Source organism: Pantherophis guttatus, chromosome 5 (genome assembly GCF_059756535.1).
Source record: "Pantherophis guttatus breed Tessera chromosome 5, ASM5975653v1, whole genome shotgun sequence".
Taxonomy (NCBI): domain Eukaryota; kingdom Metazoa; phylum Chordata; class Lepidosauria; order Squamata; family Colubridae; genus Pantherophis; species Pantherophis guttatus.
Window position 1 is genome coordinate 21,477,800 of NC_142067.1, and position 12,960 is coordinate 21,490,759.

General features: G+C 36.5%; 1 protein-coding gene across 27 annotated transcripts in view; it reads left to right on the forward strand.

Moving 5' to 3' along the window:
• ZMYM2 (zinc finger MYM-type containing 2) overlaps positions 1-12,960 on the forward strand; it is an 81,655-nt gene that overhangs the window by 39,156 nt on the left and 29,539 nt on the right. For 16 of the 27 annotated variants that reach the window (XM_087894673.1, XM_087894666.1, XM_034409959.3 and 13 more), the window contains 3 exons: positions 4,699-4,849; positions 6,583-6,698; positions 11,744-11,860. In XM_087894673.1, coding sequence (XP_087750799.1) covers positions 4,699-4,849; positions 6,583-6,698; positions 11,744-11,860 — 384 coding nt within the window. The remainder of the gene's footprint in view (positions 1-4,698; positions 4,850-6,582; positions 6,699-11,743; positions 11,861-12,960) is intronic. The other 11 variants (XM_087894685.1, XM_087894681.1, XM_087894680.1 and 8 more) reach the window with 1 other exon arrangement.

Consider the following 12,960-nt stretch of genomic DNA (forward strand, 5'->3'; position numbering starts at 1 on the left):
ATGACCCCAGGACACTGCTACCATGATAAATATGAACCAGTTTCCAAACATCTAAAGATTAATCGTGTGACCATGGGGATTCTGCTACGGTCATAAGTGTGAAAAATCATCTTTACAAAACATCTTCATAAGTCATCAAGGTCATAAGTTACCTTTTCAAAGCTACTGTAACTCTAAACAGTCACTAAACAAACAGTTGTAAATCAAGGACTACCTGTAATCTTCTAATTTGGAAGGTGAACTGTGGAGATGAACAACTTAGAAGTCTAGACCAGTGATGGCTAACCTTTTCCGGACCAAGTGCCCAAAGCGTGCGCACGGCCCTTGCTCATGCACCCCGGCCCCCGCACATAGGTGCGTGCGGGGGGCCCTCACACAACCCGTGCATGCGCGGCACAGACCCAACTACCAGCTGGCTGGCGAGAGGCGAGTGTGCATGTGCAGTGGAGCTGAACTGGGGCGACGGCTCACGTGCCCACAGAGAGGATGTTGCGTGTCACCTATGGCACGCATACCATAGGTTCGGCACCACGGGTCTAGGCTATACAAAGACTAAAGAAAGGGTAGCTTCAGAATCATCAAAAGAGCTAACAGCAGTACTTTTTCCTGCAAAAATCCCAAGTCTTATCTTGTATCCCTTGCTCAACAAAAAATGCAGAACATGAGAAAGGGAATTGGTTTATTTTCACTGTGTATACATATACATGTACAAAATGGTGTTTTGAAAGCCAATGATCTTGCAGAGAACAGCTAGGTTTAATGGGAAGTCCTTTGAATTTTCATTCCGAGCAACACAATGAAAAAAAAATTTAAGTATCCTAAGCTGTTCTCAGGAAAAAAAAAAAAAATCAAATGCTCCAATCAGGTGGCAGTTGTAAAAGGTTGAAAAGAGAGTAATACTATTTAGGAAATAAACGATGAAGTTCCTACTTCCCATTAAAAATCTCCATTCTTTAGTCCCCAAGTGTCTTTTCAGCACAGATGCAGAACTCAGTACGATAAAGAAGTTATGATGATGAATAAATCCCAAGATTCTACTGTCCAGTTGTTTCCATTCTGTGGTGACTAAATTCCATCATTCTTCCATCATCCACATTTGCAAAAAAAGGGATGGTTTTCATTTTGCTTTGCAGATCTTAAGATATAAAATTTTACTCCTGTATCCCAGAGGTAGAAAAGATTGATTCAAAAGCACTTTGAAAGAATGACCCTTCATTCCTCGGCTGTATTCTCATAACATGCAAAGCCAGTCATTCCCAACCTGTTTCACCCTAGATGTTTTGAACTACATCCCCAGCCAGCATGAATCAATACTTTTACAAAATCGAGGAAGGCTATGCCAAGTTATGTTCTGCTTTGTCAATTAAACTATAGTCAGTTGGGTTTATACATCATGAAAGACCACAGACAAGAATCATCTTTTATATACCTATACTTCCCCCTTCAGAAAAGTTTCCCAGTGTATTGATAGGTTGAATTGCATTACACAGTGAATGCAGAAATTTCAACCACACAATGGATCCGAAGAATATCTGGAAATGCAGATTTATCAGTTTTTAATTTATTAAATACTATTCCTTACCATTGTAAGATTTTACTTCGTTAAAAATAATCAGACCTCCCACCTTTTAAGGTACTCTTTATAAATCAACAGTGTATTTTGATGTATCGGCTGCCAGTGAAGGCTTTTATTAGACCTGTGATGGGAAACCTATAATACGCATGCCCAAAGTGGCACGCAATGCCTTGGCTGTTTGTCTTCCGGGTTTCTGGCGCGCATGTGCACGCAATGATCAGCTGTCCTTCCCGTGTGCGGCAGTGTTGAAAACCAGTGTACGCATGCGCACCGGCCAACTGATCGTTGGATGTGCATGCGTGCTAGAACCTGGAAGTTAGGCTTTTCCAGAGTGCAATCCCTTCACGCGTGCGGCAGTGCCAAAAACTGGCCTGCACATGTGCACCGGCCAGCTGATCGTCGGGTGTGCGTGCGCGCTAGAATCCAGAAGTTCACCTTTTCCAGAGCGCTGCCCCAACAAGCGCACCTAATGTTTCCGTGCAACCTTTTTGGCACTCGGTGCCAACAAGGTTCGCCATCACTGTATTAGACTGTCACAGTCATGCAGTTACATTATAGATGCCCTTAGCTAAATTTTTTATTAACCAAAAACCATGTTCAGAAAAGAAGCTAATCTTAAAGGAAAATGAATTGATTTTTATAAACAGATTAAATTAAATAGAGTCTTGGCAACTTAAGTTGTAAAACAGACAGGGTAGTGTTTAGAGAAGAATGAAGCAAAGCAAGCCCTAGGCTTTCTTAATTAGATTCCTGTTACTCAACTCTTACCTTTTATTCAGAAGCTTGAGATAGTATTTCTCCTCACAACAATAACCCTGAAAAGTAAGTTGGGCTGAGCCTAAATGACTGGCCAAAGTCATTCATAGAGCTTTGATGCTGAGAATGGACTAAAACCTAGATCTCCCCATTCGTAGGCCCAAAGATAATGATCTTACATTGACTATTATGAGTAATTGTTTCCTGTTATTGCTCTGAAGCATTCTTTTGTCTGTTATCTATACGGAAGGTTTCAGAGATATCTTTTAAACGTCCTTTCCAAATAATCCTATAGTTATATCCATTTAATAGAATTAATTTCTTTTGTTTGCTATCTATAAGCAATGTAATCTTTGATAGCCCTAATATTGGAATGTATTTTAGTACGTCAATATTGGGGATTTTTCTTTAAAACAACTTTCTCCTGTATAGTACCTTCCAACCAGCTGAGATTAATGGAAGTATAATTTAGCATACCTGAAGGGGACATAAATGGGAAGTCATCTTCAAGATTCTTAATAATGTGGTTTTTTTAAATTATTTGATCATTTTAATTATGAAAGTAATCTTAAAAAAGCAGGAATGTCCAGTGCCCACCTTTTCACCTTGTTGGTGTAACGTTGCTAATTCCAACTGAAACAAATCTTGTGAATCTCCATATGCAAGTTTGTTTGTATTTGCGGGCATGCATACATACATATGTCCATTATGCAGGCTAAAAGTAATTTTATAGTGATGTAATTAATTACTGCTTATTAAAATAAACTGCATATAAAATGTGTCCAGTTATAACATAAATTGATTCCATGTGCATATGGCTATCAATTTCTTTTGTATTAAAGGAGAGTCACTGCTCCCTGCATATAGACATGTAAACATTTCCTGCCTTTGTTCAAGGAGAAATAGCAAAAAGAAAAAATATAACAGGAGGTAAAGAAAGGGAAGGGATGGAGAAAGTCAACTAGACAAAAAAAGTTGAATTCATCAGACATTCAGCACTTCACAAGTAACTGCTTATCTTCAAGCAGAATCTGTACTTCAAAAGCGTCCACATCTTATAGCAGTTCTGCACTGCAGCCATCTGTATTTCCCTGCATGTATTTATTTTCAGCAGCAAATATAAAGAAACATCCCCCGCTCCATTCACAAGTAAATATTTTAGAGGGGGGAGGAACTTGGCCTTCTAATCAAGTAACTTTAATATAATCCAACCATCTTTTTTTCTGAGTGGTTTTTGTTTCTTCATGAAGTTGTTTAAGCAGCATCCAGAGCTCTTAACGGTTTTTGCTGAGCAATACTGAACAAACTAAAATAAGAGACTTAGTGATATATTCTTCAAGTAACAAAGCTGAAGCTGAAAGGAGTTGCCATTTGGTTGCAATCATAACTGGTGTTGGAGTTTCTCTAGCTGAGAAAAGCAAATCTGGGTGTCTTCTTTCTTTGAGGTAAGAAAATAAGCACTCAGAATATTCAAAGTTTTAAATTTCTAAATACCATTTAGAATTCAGTTTCAAAATGATGTTACACAAGTTAATTTCATGCTTTCAAATATAACTTGGACTTTATGGCTAATTCTGTCATTCTTTATTATTTTTTTCACATATTAGAATGCTTTCCTCCCCCCCACCTTTCTCAAAATCTGAACATAGTTCATTTCAAGGCTGCCCACTGCACCCCGTTGTTAAGAACTCAGTTTTAGAGTACCCTGTTTCCCCTAAAATAAGACATCCCCTGATAATAAGCCCAATTGGGCTTTTAAGCACATGTGCTAAAATAAGCCCCCCCCCCCCCCCCGGAAAATAAGCCCTCCCCAAAAATACTTAAACGCATGCGCAGCCGGTCCCCGCCATTTCCTCTGGTTAGGGTTGGGGAGACAGAGCTGGAAATCAGATAAGATGGCAAGAGGAGCCCCGTCTTGCTCCATGTGCCCCAAAATAATAAGACATCCCCGAAAATAAGTCCAAGCACTTATTTCGGGGTTCAAAAAATATAAGACAGGGTCTTATTTTCGGGGAAACACCGTAGTTCACAGTTATTCATGAAAGGGAGATCCCAAAATACCAATACAAACTAAGTATCTTAAATTTAAACCTACATTAGCCATGCATATGTGCCAATCTGTTGTGTCACATACTTGGGCACTGAGGTGCAGCAGGTATGGATGTGAATGCGATGTGCTCCCTCCCCCCCTCCTTGTATGTTTCAATTTTATTAAGTATGTGTGAATAACACTCGGATGTATGTTGATAGGAAGTTTAGCAAATATGTGGCATTGGGAAACAATACATAAATTCCTGCATGCTTGTTGAAAGAGATTAAATCAGATATAATTAATATAATTATTGCTTTTTTATTTGCTTTTTTAGAAATATGGCAAATTAACAGCTTGTACTGGTTGCACAACTCAGTGCAGGTTTTTTGACATGACACAGTGCATAGGAACTAATGGACATATGGAGCCATACTGCTCAACCACATGCATGAACACACACAAATCAAAATATGCAAAATCACAAAGTAAGTGAAAGGGGTGGTGTGTCTTTCTCAATAGATAAAATACCGTTCCAAAATAGAGAACTTCTGTTTCACTTGTCGCTTCTATCTGGTTTTCTTCTTGAGAGGATATTTGATGTCCACATTATATTTAGATTATTGGAATATGACTCGTATGAGTTAAATCAAAAATTTAATATAATTAAAACATGAAGTTTTAATATTTGAGCTCATGTTTTCAGCCAGCTACAGATTTTTCAGACTGTTTTTAATGGTAACTCAGCTCTTGGTTTGAATGCATTTTAGTATTCTGATATTTAATGTTATTGTACATTGACCAGAAATATTGGTAGTACAATATTTAAGGGTGTGCTTTGCTAGAAAATACAGTTGCATGATTTATATAATTAATTCATACTTTTTAATATAGAGCTAATTTATACATTAATCATATAGTGTTCCTTAACCAGTGGTGGGATTCAAATAATTTAACAACCGGTTCACGACGGCCAACCTGACCTTGGACGAACTGGCTGTTAAATTATACCCCCGCTATCAAAGTGGATGCTGGGCGCTGCACTACAATGGAGAAATGGGCAACGGAGCGGCCGGCATGAGGGAAGGAGGAGGAGCAGGGAGAAGAAAGAGGGAAAACTGCTTTTTCCTTCCTTTGCGCCGGCTGCTCCTTTAGTTTAGTTTAGTTTAGTTTTATTTGATTTGTATACCGCCCTACTCCTGAAGGACTCAGGGCGGTGAACAGCCACAGGATAAAAAACATAAATACAAAATTTGAAACTGAATAAAATCGAATTAAACAATTTAGCCGAAGACAGATTTAAAACACCCCAATAAATTAAAAACGAATTAAAATTTACGTTTTAAAAAGGGAAACAGTTTTTTGCCCGTTTCTCCATTGCAGCGCAGCACCCAGCATCCACTTTGTTAGCGGGGTGGGTGGGTAATTTAACAACCGGTTCGGCTGAACCGATGCAAACCGGCTGAATCCCACCACTGTCCTTAACCCCCTAAAAGAGGATAGTCTGGTAGGTAGGTATGTAGATTAGATAACCATATAAATAGTTTGAGTTTATAGAAAAACTCTTAAACTCTACAGCAGAGGTCTTCAAACTTGGCAGCTTTAAGACTTGTGGACTTCAACTCCCAGAATTCTCCAGCCAGCATAGCATAGCTGGCTGGAGAATGGGAGTTGAAGTCCACAAGTCTTTAAGCTGCCAAATTAGAAGACTTCTGCTCTACAGAGTCAAAGTGTGTGTGTGTGTGTGTTGTATTTAAAATTAATAAAATGTAACATAATGAAAAATGTACATTTATTGGAAAGTCTAGGCTACACATACCATTCCCACTGATTTTGGTCATCAAAAAAACTTGTTCATTAATTATAGTTTTTTTTTCTACCGTGTTTCCCTGAAAATAAGACCCTATCTTATATATTTTTTTTGAACCCTGAAATAAGTGCTTGGCCTTATTGTCATGTGCTCAAAAGCCCGATTGGGCTTATTATCAGGGGATGTCTTATTCTGGGGGAAACAGGTTATTGCTCTATCTAGGAAAGTATACGTAACTAGAAGTTGTTTTGTTTGATTGTTTACTCCTAAAAAGGCAGCTTGTGTAGGAATAAATGATTGTTCATGCCTCAGCCATTGCTGTACTTTTAATAAATGCTAGCTTGTCATTTATAACCTGGAAATTTGCATTTATTTTTATTTTATTTTTTGTATACTACATTTTTCTTTTAGGTTTGGGAATTGTTTGCCAATTTTGTAAGCGAAACTCTTTACCTCAGTATCAAGCCACAATGCCTGATGGAATACTGTACAACTTTTGCAGTTCCAGTTGTGTAGCTAAATTTCAGGTTAGCTGTTGTGTTCAATCTCTTCTTCCCTGGATATGTATTATGTGCATATATCCTGTTAGATATTCTTAGGAGGCTAATATTACTGTGAAACCACTTCTTACTGAATGGCTACTCTTCACAAATAAAATTCTTTGTGTTTATCACTTACCAATAAAGACCTTGTTAAAGGTTGGCTATTATCAGCATAGTGTATATTTAAGAAAGTTATTTCCAAAATTCATGGACTATCGTTAATGCTTTCTTCTTGAGGCTGTTTGAATTCTATTCTGGTTATTCTGAGAGGTATGTGGCTGATGTTCGACATTTTCATTCTCTTCCTTTTTTAAAAAAAATAATAATTTAGCACATGGGTAATCCTATGAGTATTTGAATACTGTATATCCAGCTATATTATAATTACTACAGGATTTTCTGGTTTGGGCAAGAAGTAAAAAATTAATTCCTTCCTTATGCCAGTGAAAAAGAAACTTTGATTTTTGAGTTCCTTCTACTGCTAAAATAGCAACATTATCTTACCGATAAATCCTATTCCTTTCAGGGATTATATTATACTAAACAGAACACTTAATTGGTTTTAAGTACATTGACTGTCAAATAGCCAATATGCTAATTTATACTGCATAATGTTTTATGTGCTAGAGTGCTGAAGGCCTTTGTGTATTAGATTTATACCGCACCTTTTATTCAGCAGTTCAAGGCAATGTCTATAGTGTTTTCTCCTCCTATCTTTTCTCCACAGTGACCAAGGTAGATATTGTAACTTCTCTATAGTCATCCAGGGATATTCCATGGCTGGTGGCAGTTTAGAATTTGGCTGTTCCTGCCTCTCATTCAACACTTTAACCATTCTGCCATGTTGCATTACTCCTAGCATTATTATACATTACTTCAATTGTAAAATAAAGTCTGGGGAAGAGCAAAAAAAAAAAGTGGGGAAGAGCGGGGAAAGGCAGAGTATGAATTCAATAATAGATAAAATGAATGTGTTTTGAGGATAGATAAAACTGCAGCTTCTTAAAGGTTTGCACCACTTTTAACTGAAAACTATAGAGTGTGGGCTTATGTACAACTTTCAGGAGCATAAATTCTTTTATTTGAGCATATAAATCATGATTGTTTTGTCTAGATCCGATATAAGCAAATTTAATTTTGATGTATTTTTTGACAACTTAGCTTTGTATAAATGAAATGGAAATATGATATATAGAAAATAGAATAGAAATATTCCATTGTGGGCTGACATTTTAATTGGTGATAGGTGCAAGCTAGTAAAAATTCATTTCTATTCAGCATTAGATAGATTCAGGCATCTTTTGTAGAAGAACCAGCAGATCATAAAACTGTTTAGTTTTGGCTAATTTTATTGGAATCTTTAATAGTTAAGCATGAAAGTGATTCTTGATTTCATTTCCCGATTTGATTTAGATTTATTGCAACTAGCTTTAACCTGAACTTACATTCATAGATCATCCTTACGCTATTTAAGATGAAAGTCTCATTAAGTGAAATTTCAGATCCACTACATTTTTGCTGTTTGGTGGTGTTGTTGTTTTTGGACTAAATTATATTGGCAGACCTGTATCTTGAAATAGCTAGAATAATTTAACCTCCACTGCCCTTATACCTGTAATCTATAATTCCTTTTCAACTAATGCTGTTTTATCTAAACCATAAGTACCTTCTTTGGACAAACTGAGGAAAATAAGGCATAAAGCAGTAGTGCTCTTAATTTTTAATCTTTTGTCAGATTAAGTGTCATTTTGAGCTATTTTTCACTTATTTTTATGTGTGCATTTCTAGCCTAAATCTCACTCTTTCTAGAGGCCTATGGTAGATTAATTTCTTATGTTCCCGGTAGTATACTGGAAATGAAATAATTCTAGCTTTTTTGTAACAGAATTGTTGGCTATTTTGATTACCATAGAAACTGGATATTGGGGTTACAAACCCCACTGCATATAAAGTATTTGTATGAGATAATATTGTTTCAAATGCACATATGGAGAAATACAAATCTACCATCAACCTATAATCATAGGTGGAACCCACACTTGTCATTAAGCAATGTGGTCTTTCAGTAAAAGATAAATGTTTATCTTTTTTTAAACCTTTTTTTGCCGCAGTTAAGCAAATCTGGCTTCCCTCTTGGCTTTATCAGAAGGCCACTGGGAATGTCACAAATAGTATTCATGTGACCATTGTAAATGCATGCCAAGTGCCCAAGTTTTAGCCCATGACTATAGGGACATTGCAATGGCCACAACTTCAAGGAGTTGTTGTAAGATACTTCTTCCAGTTCGTAATTTTGAACAGTTGTTAAATGGTTGGTTAAAGGTCAAGGACTACCTGTAGGTCTCATTTGATGCAAGTGGCCGGTAATAGTTAATATTATATAGTGGAAAGTCAGGCAATCCTTTCAGTGAAAGTTTCTTACTCATCGCAAATTGAAAATGCACAGGTAAAGTAAGATGGATGAGCACAATATTTGTTATTATCAATATATTCATGATAGCCAGGTATATATATCTCATGCTCATCCTGAACAGATGATGAGGTGGAAGTACTTATACAATATTTGAAAGATCTGGATGGGGAGGAACAGACATTGGTTGAATCCTTCCAAGGCAAAGGTCTTGGGAATGTGGGCCTAATGATTCCAGGGAAATTTTATTACTGACTCTGAACAGGGTTTTACTCCGTCAATTAGAGATAGTCTGCAATTTGTGAGTTCTTATAACCTCACAGCTTCTGCCTGAAAAGTAGGTGACACTATGGCCAGAGGGGTCTTACACAATTACAACTATTGCGCAACTTTTGCAACCATTTCTGGACCAGTTATTCATGTCCTAGTCACCTCCTGCTTGGACTAGTGTAACATTAGGAAACTACAGTTGGGACAAAAATCAGTACCTTAGACAAGATCAGTAGCTTGGACATGATTGTGCTCTGATATATTTGGATGTCTCCCTCTTTTTGAAGCATTGTTTGCAACCTGGGTGCATTTCTAGATGCTGTTTATAACCTCTATGGTTTTATATTGTTCCAGACTGGGTTATCTGAGGTAATATCTTCTGTATTTATGTATCCACCTAATCAGATCAAATGTTGTCAGTTTCCTCCAGGTCCTATCACTATCATCCTATCATCTAATAGGACCCCAGAAAGTGTTTTCCGTAGTTATCCACTCTGGTAACTCACTACATGCAAAAATTCAGTCAGCTTTCTCTCTCTTAAGCTTTCAAAAAATTCTTAAAACCTACCTGTTTGGCTAGTACAGGAAAAGTTGTGTTGTGTAATTCAATGTTTTCAGGTGCTTGGTATTTATATTTCTTTTGCTTTTATCTGTTTTGCCCTTTTTATTTTTACATATGTTTTGAAGATTAAAAATCATTTTGTATTTGAGATTATCAGCTGCCTAGAATCTTTTGATTTGGGCAGCAAACAAGGAAAGTGAGTGAGTGAGTGAGTGAGTGAGTGAGTAAGTGAATGAATTACAAATGGTGTTGCCTTTGAAAAGCTTAAGAAGACTATTCCCTGTGTATGATACATAGTTTGAGGGTTCCAAAGATACTTCTACTATTTTTCATTCTGTCATTACTCACTTTCACTTTACACATAACTAACTGATAAGAAATTGGATTATTAAAATTGTACATGAAACAAAGCACAAAAATATTTCTGCTGATGATTTAAAGTATGTATTGAATGATGAATTGCATGCCATCAAATTGGTGTGATTCATAGTGATTGTATAGATTTTCTCCAGGATGATCTGTCATCATCCTGGACCTTCTGATCTTTCTGTGGTTCTCCCATCACTGCTCTAGTTGAGTCTACCCACTGTGCTGTTGCTTGCCCATTTTCTTCTCACTTCTCGCAAGATTTTAAAAATTCTGACTATATAAAAATGAATGGATTGCAATCAGCGTCTGAGTCACACCAAGTTAGCTTTGGCAAAGGAGCAATGGAGGATTTGCTGGGTGCTTTTGTTCGTTAAGTTTAGTTGTAACTTCTGATTTCTTATTTTTAAACAGAATCTTAATTTGTTCATTTCCCATATCTTGGGATAGCTTTTTCTTGTATATTGCACATGCTAGGCATCTAAAATTATTATTATCTAGTTTTTTTGCACAGTCAGCTAGATGTTTAAGACTGGATCTGGCCTTTTTATCAACTTATCCAGTCCTTTATTATCATCATTATGGTTCATTGCACAGTCAGTCAGATGTTTAGACTGGATTTGGCATTTTTGTCTGCCTATATACAGTACTGGGTATCTAGACACAAATGATTAAGCCCACACTATAACATCAGTATATGAGAATAAATTATGTTACTTCTTTTAAATTATTTTATTTAAAACTTTGACATGAAAGCAGTGGTCCATCATGTTTAAAGTAAAAGAATAAAATATAGTTTTGGTAGTAGTTGGCAAATGTATGTGTATGTTTGTTTGTATTATACCAAAAATTATAAGGAATGAATTTGGTTTGAAAGGAAAGAATAAGATGAAATATAGGTTATATATTGAAGAATCATTCTCTGTATTTCCTATTTCACCATAGCCTAATTCCCATCTCATCTTCCTTCTTATATAATGCACATTTTCTTGGCAACAGTTGCTCTTCTAGTTTCCCCTATATTAATTAATTCTGCTCTCTTAGACAAATACTTTTATTCTCCTCAGCTTCTTCTTATACACAGTGTTTCTCCGTTGGGCTTACATTAATATTTGTCCATGTTTATCTTTGCCTCTATGATTCCTCTGACTCCCACTGTTTAAAATATGAATTTGTGGCTCATTTGTGGTAGGGACCTGTTGTCTTCCTTATATGGTCTGAAGTTGCTATATACATTGATGCCTTAATAGAGTAATCTTAGAAATTCAGTGGATTATCTTTTTTAGAGTAATGAAATTAAATGTGCTAGAAATTAAAAAAAACTAATGAACGTTAATTTTGGCACTAATTCTTAAGTAATAGCAAATTGCTATGTTGTTGTCCTGGAATAAATTGTGTATCTTAAACATTTTTTCTCCCCAGACTCTTAATGTACCATCTTCAACCAATGGCCAGTTTGTGGCTCCAAGTGATATTCAGTTGAAATGCAATTATTGTAAAAATACTTTCTGTTCAAAACCTGAAGTACTGGAATGGGAAGTAAGTAAATGATTATAAATTATTCACCTTGATAAATAATATGCTTCATCCTTTAATATATCATACTTTAGCCATGGTTGGTAATTAATGCCCTGACCGTTTCCTATTTTTCTCTTTCTTGTAGTTGCCATTTGTGTCCCTAGTCTGATTAGATCCTCAGAACCAAGCAGGATTATTAATTGACAGGGATTTATAGGTCTTTCCAATCCATCAGGACTAATCCAGCCATAAAAAGGAGTCAGTTGTCATTTGCAGTAATAATAACATTGAATAACCCTAACTTCATTGTGATACTTATTGTAATTATTCACATCAGTGTGTTCTACATCTATGCAGAACAGATTAAGAACCTTCCAGGCTTCAAGAATTTAGAGAAAAGATCTGTTCCTTTACTTCTAGTGCTTCCCCTAGGCATGTCTCTTCATTCAATGTTCAGTTATTGTTTCATACCAAAGCAGTAGCATATTTTTTTTCTTTCTTTGTATTTGTTTTACATCCAATTGAAGACTTTGGAGTTGTAATACATCAAAATCACACAGCCATCAAATATACCAACAACAACAATAATATCAAATCAAACTCCTGAAGATGGATTGTGGAAGGTCAAGTTAAATAAAACCTTATAAAAGTGATGGTCTTCTAAAAACTTCAGGAGAGCATGCTTTATGAAATCTGGAGATAGAATGTTCTAAAGTATGGGGCTACAGTGAATGTCTATCTTCTCCTGTGCGTTGCTTGGAGAGTCCAAGCATGGGTTCAATTCTTCTGATTGGCCAGAGAGTGAGTTGGAAAATCTTTGGCCATACCTCCTCCCGGCCGAGCCTCAGTTTTTTTAACTTGGTCAGATAGAGAGACTTGTTTGAGTTGGCTCTTCAAATTAAATTAAATTAAATACAATTAGGAAGAATTGGTCTTTTAAAAAAAAATAAAATAAATCAGAGCCTCTTTAAATTGCGGCTTGGAGTAGCTAGGTGGAGCATGGAGAGTGAGCCAGCGCTGCAGGCTCTGCTGGAGTAGTGATCGGGTCTCTACTGAAGCGGCCATTGCCCATGGACCGATTTTCTGCAGCAGAGGCCATCGCTGGTGCTGGGAGAACCGAG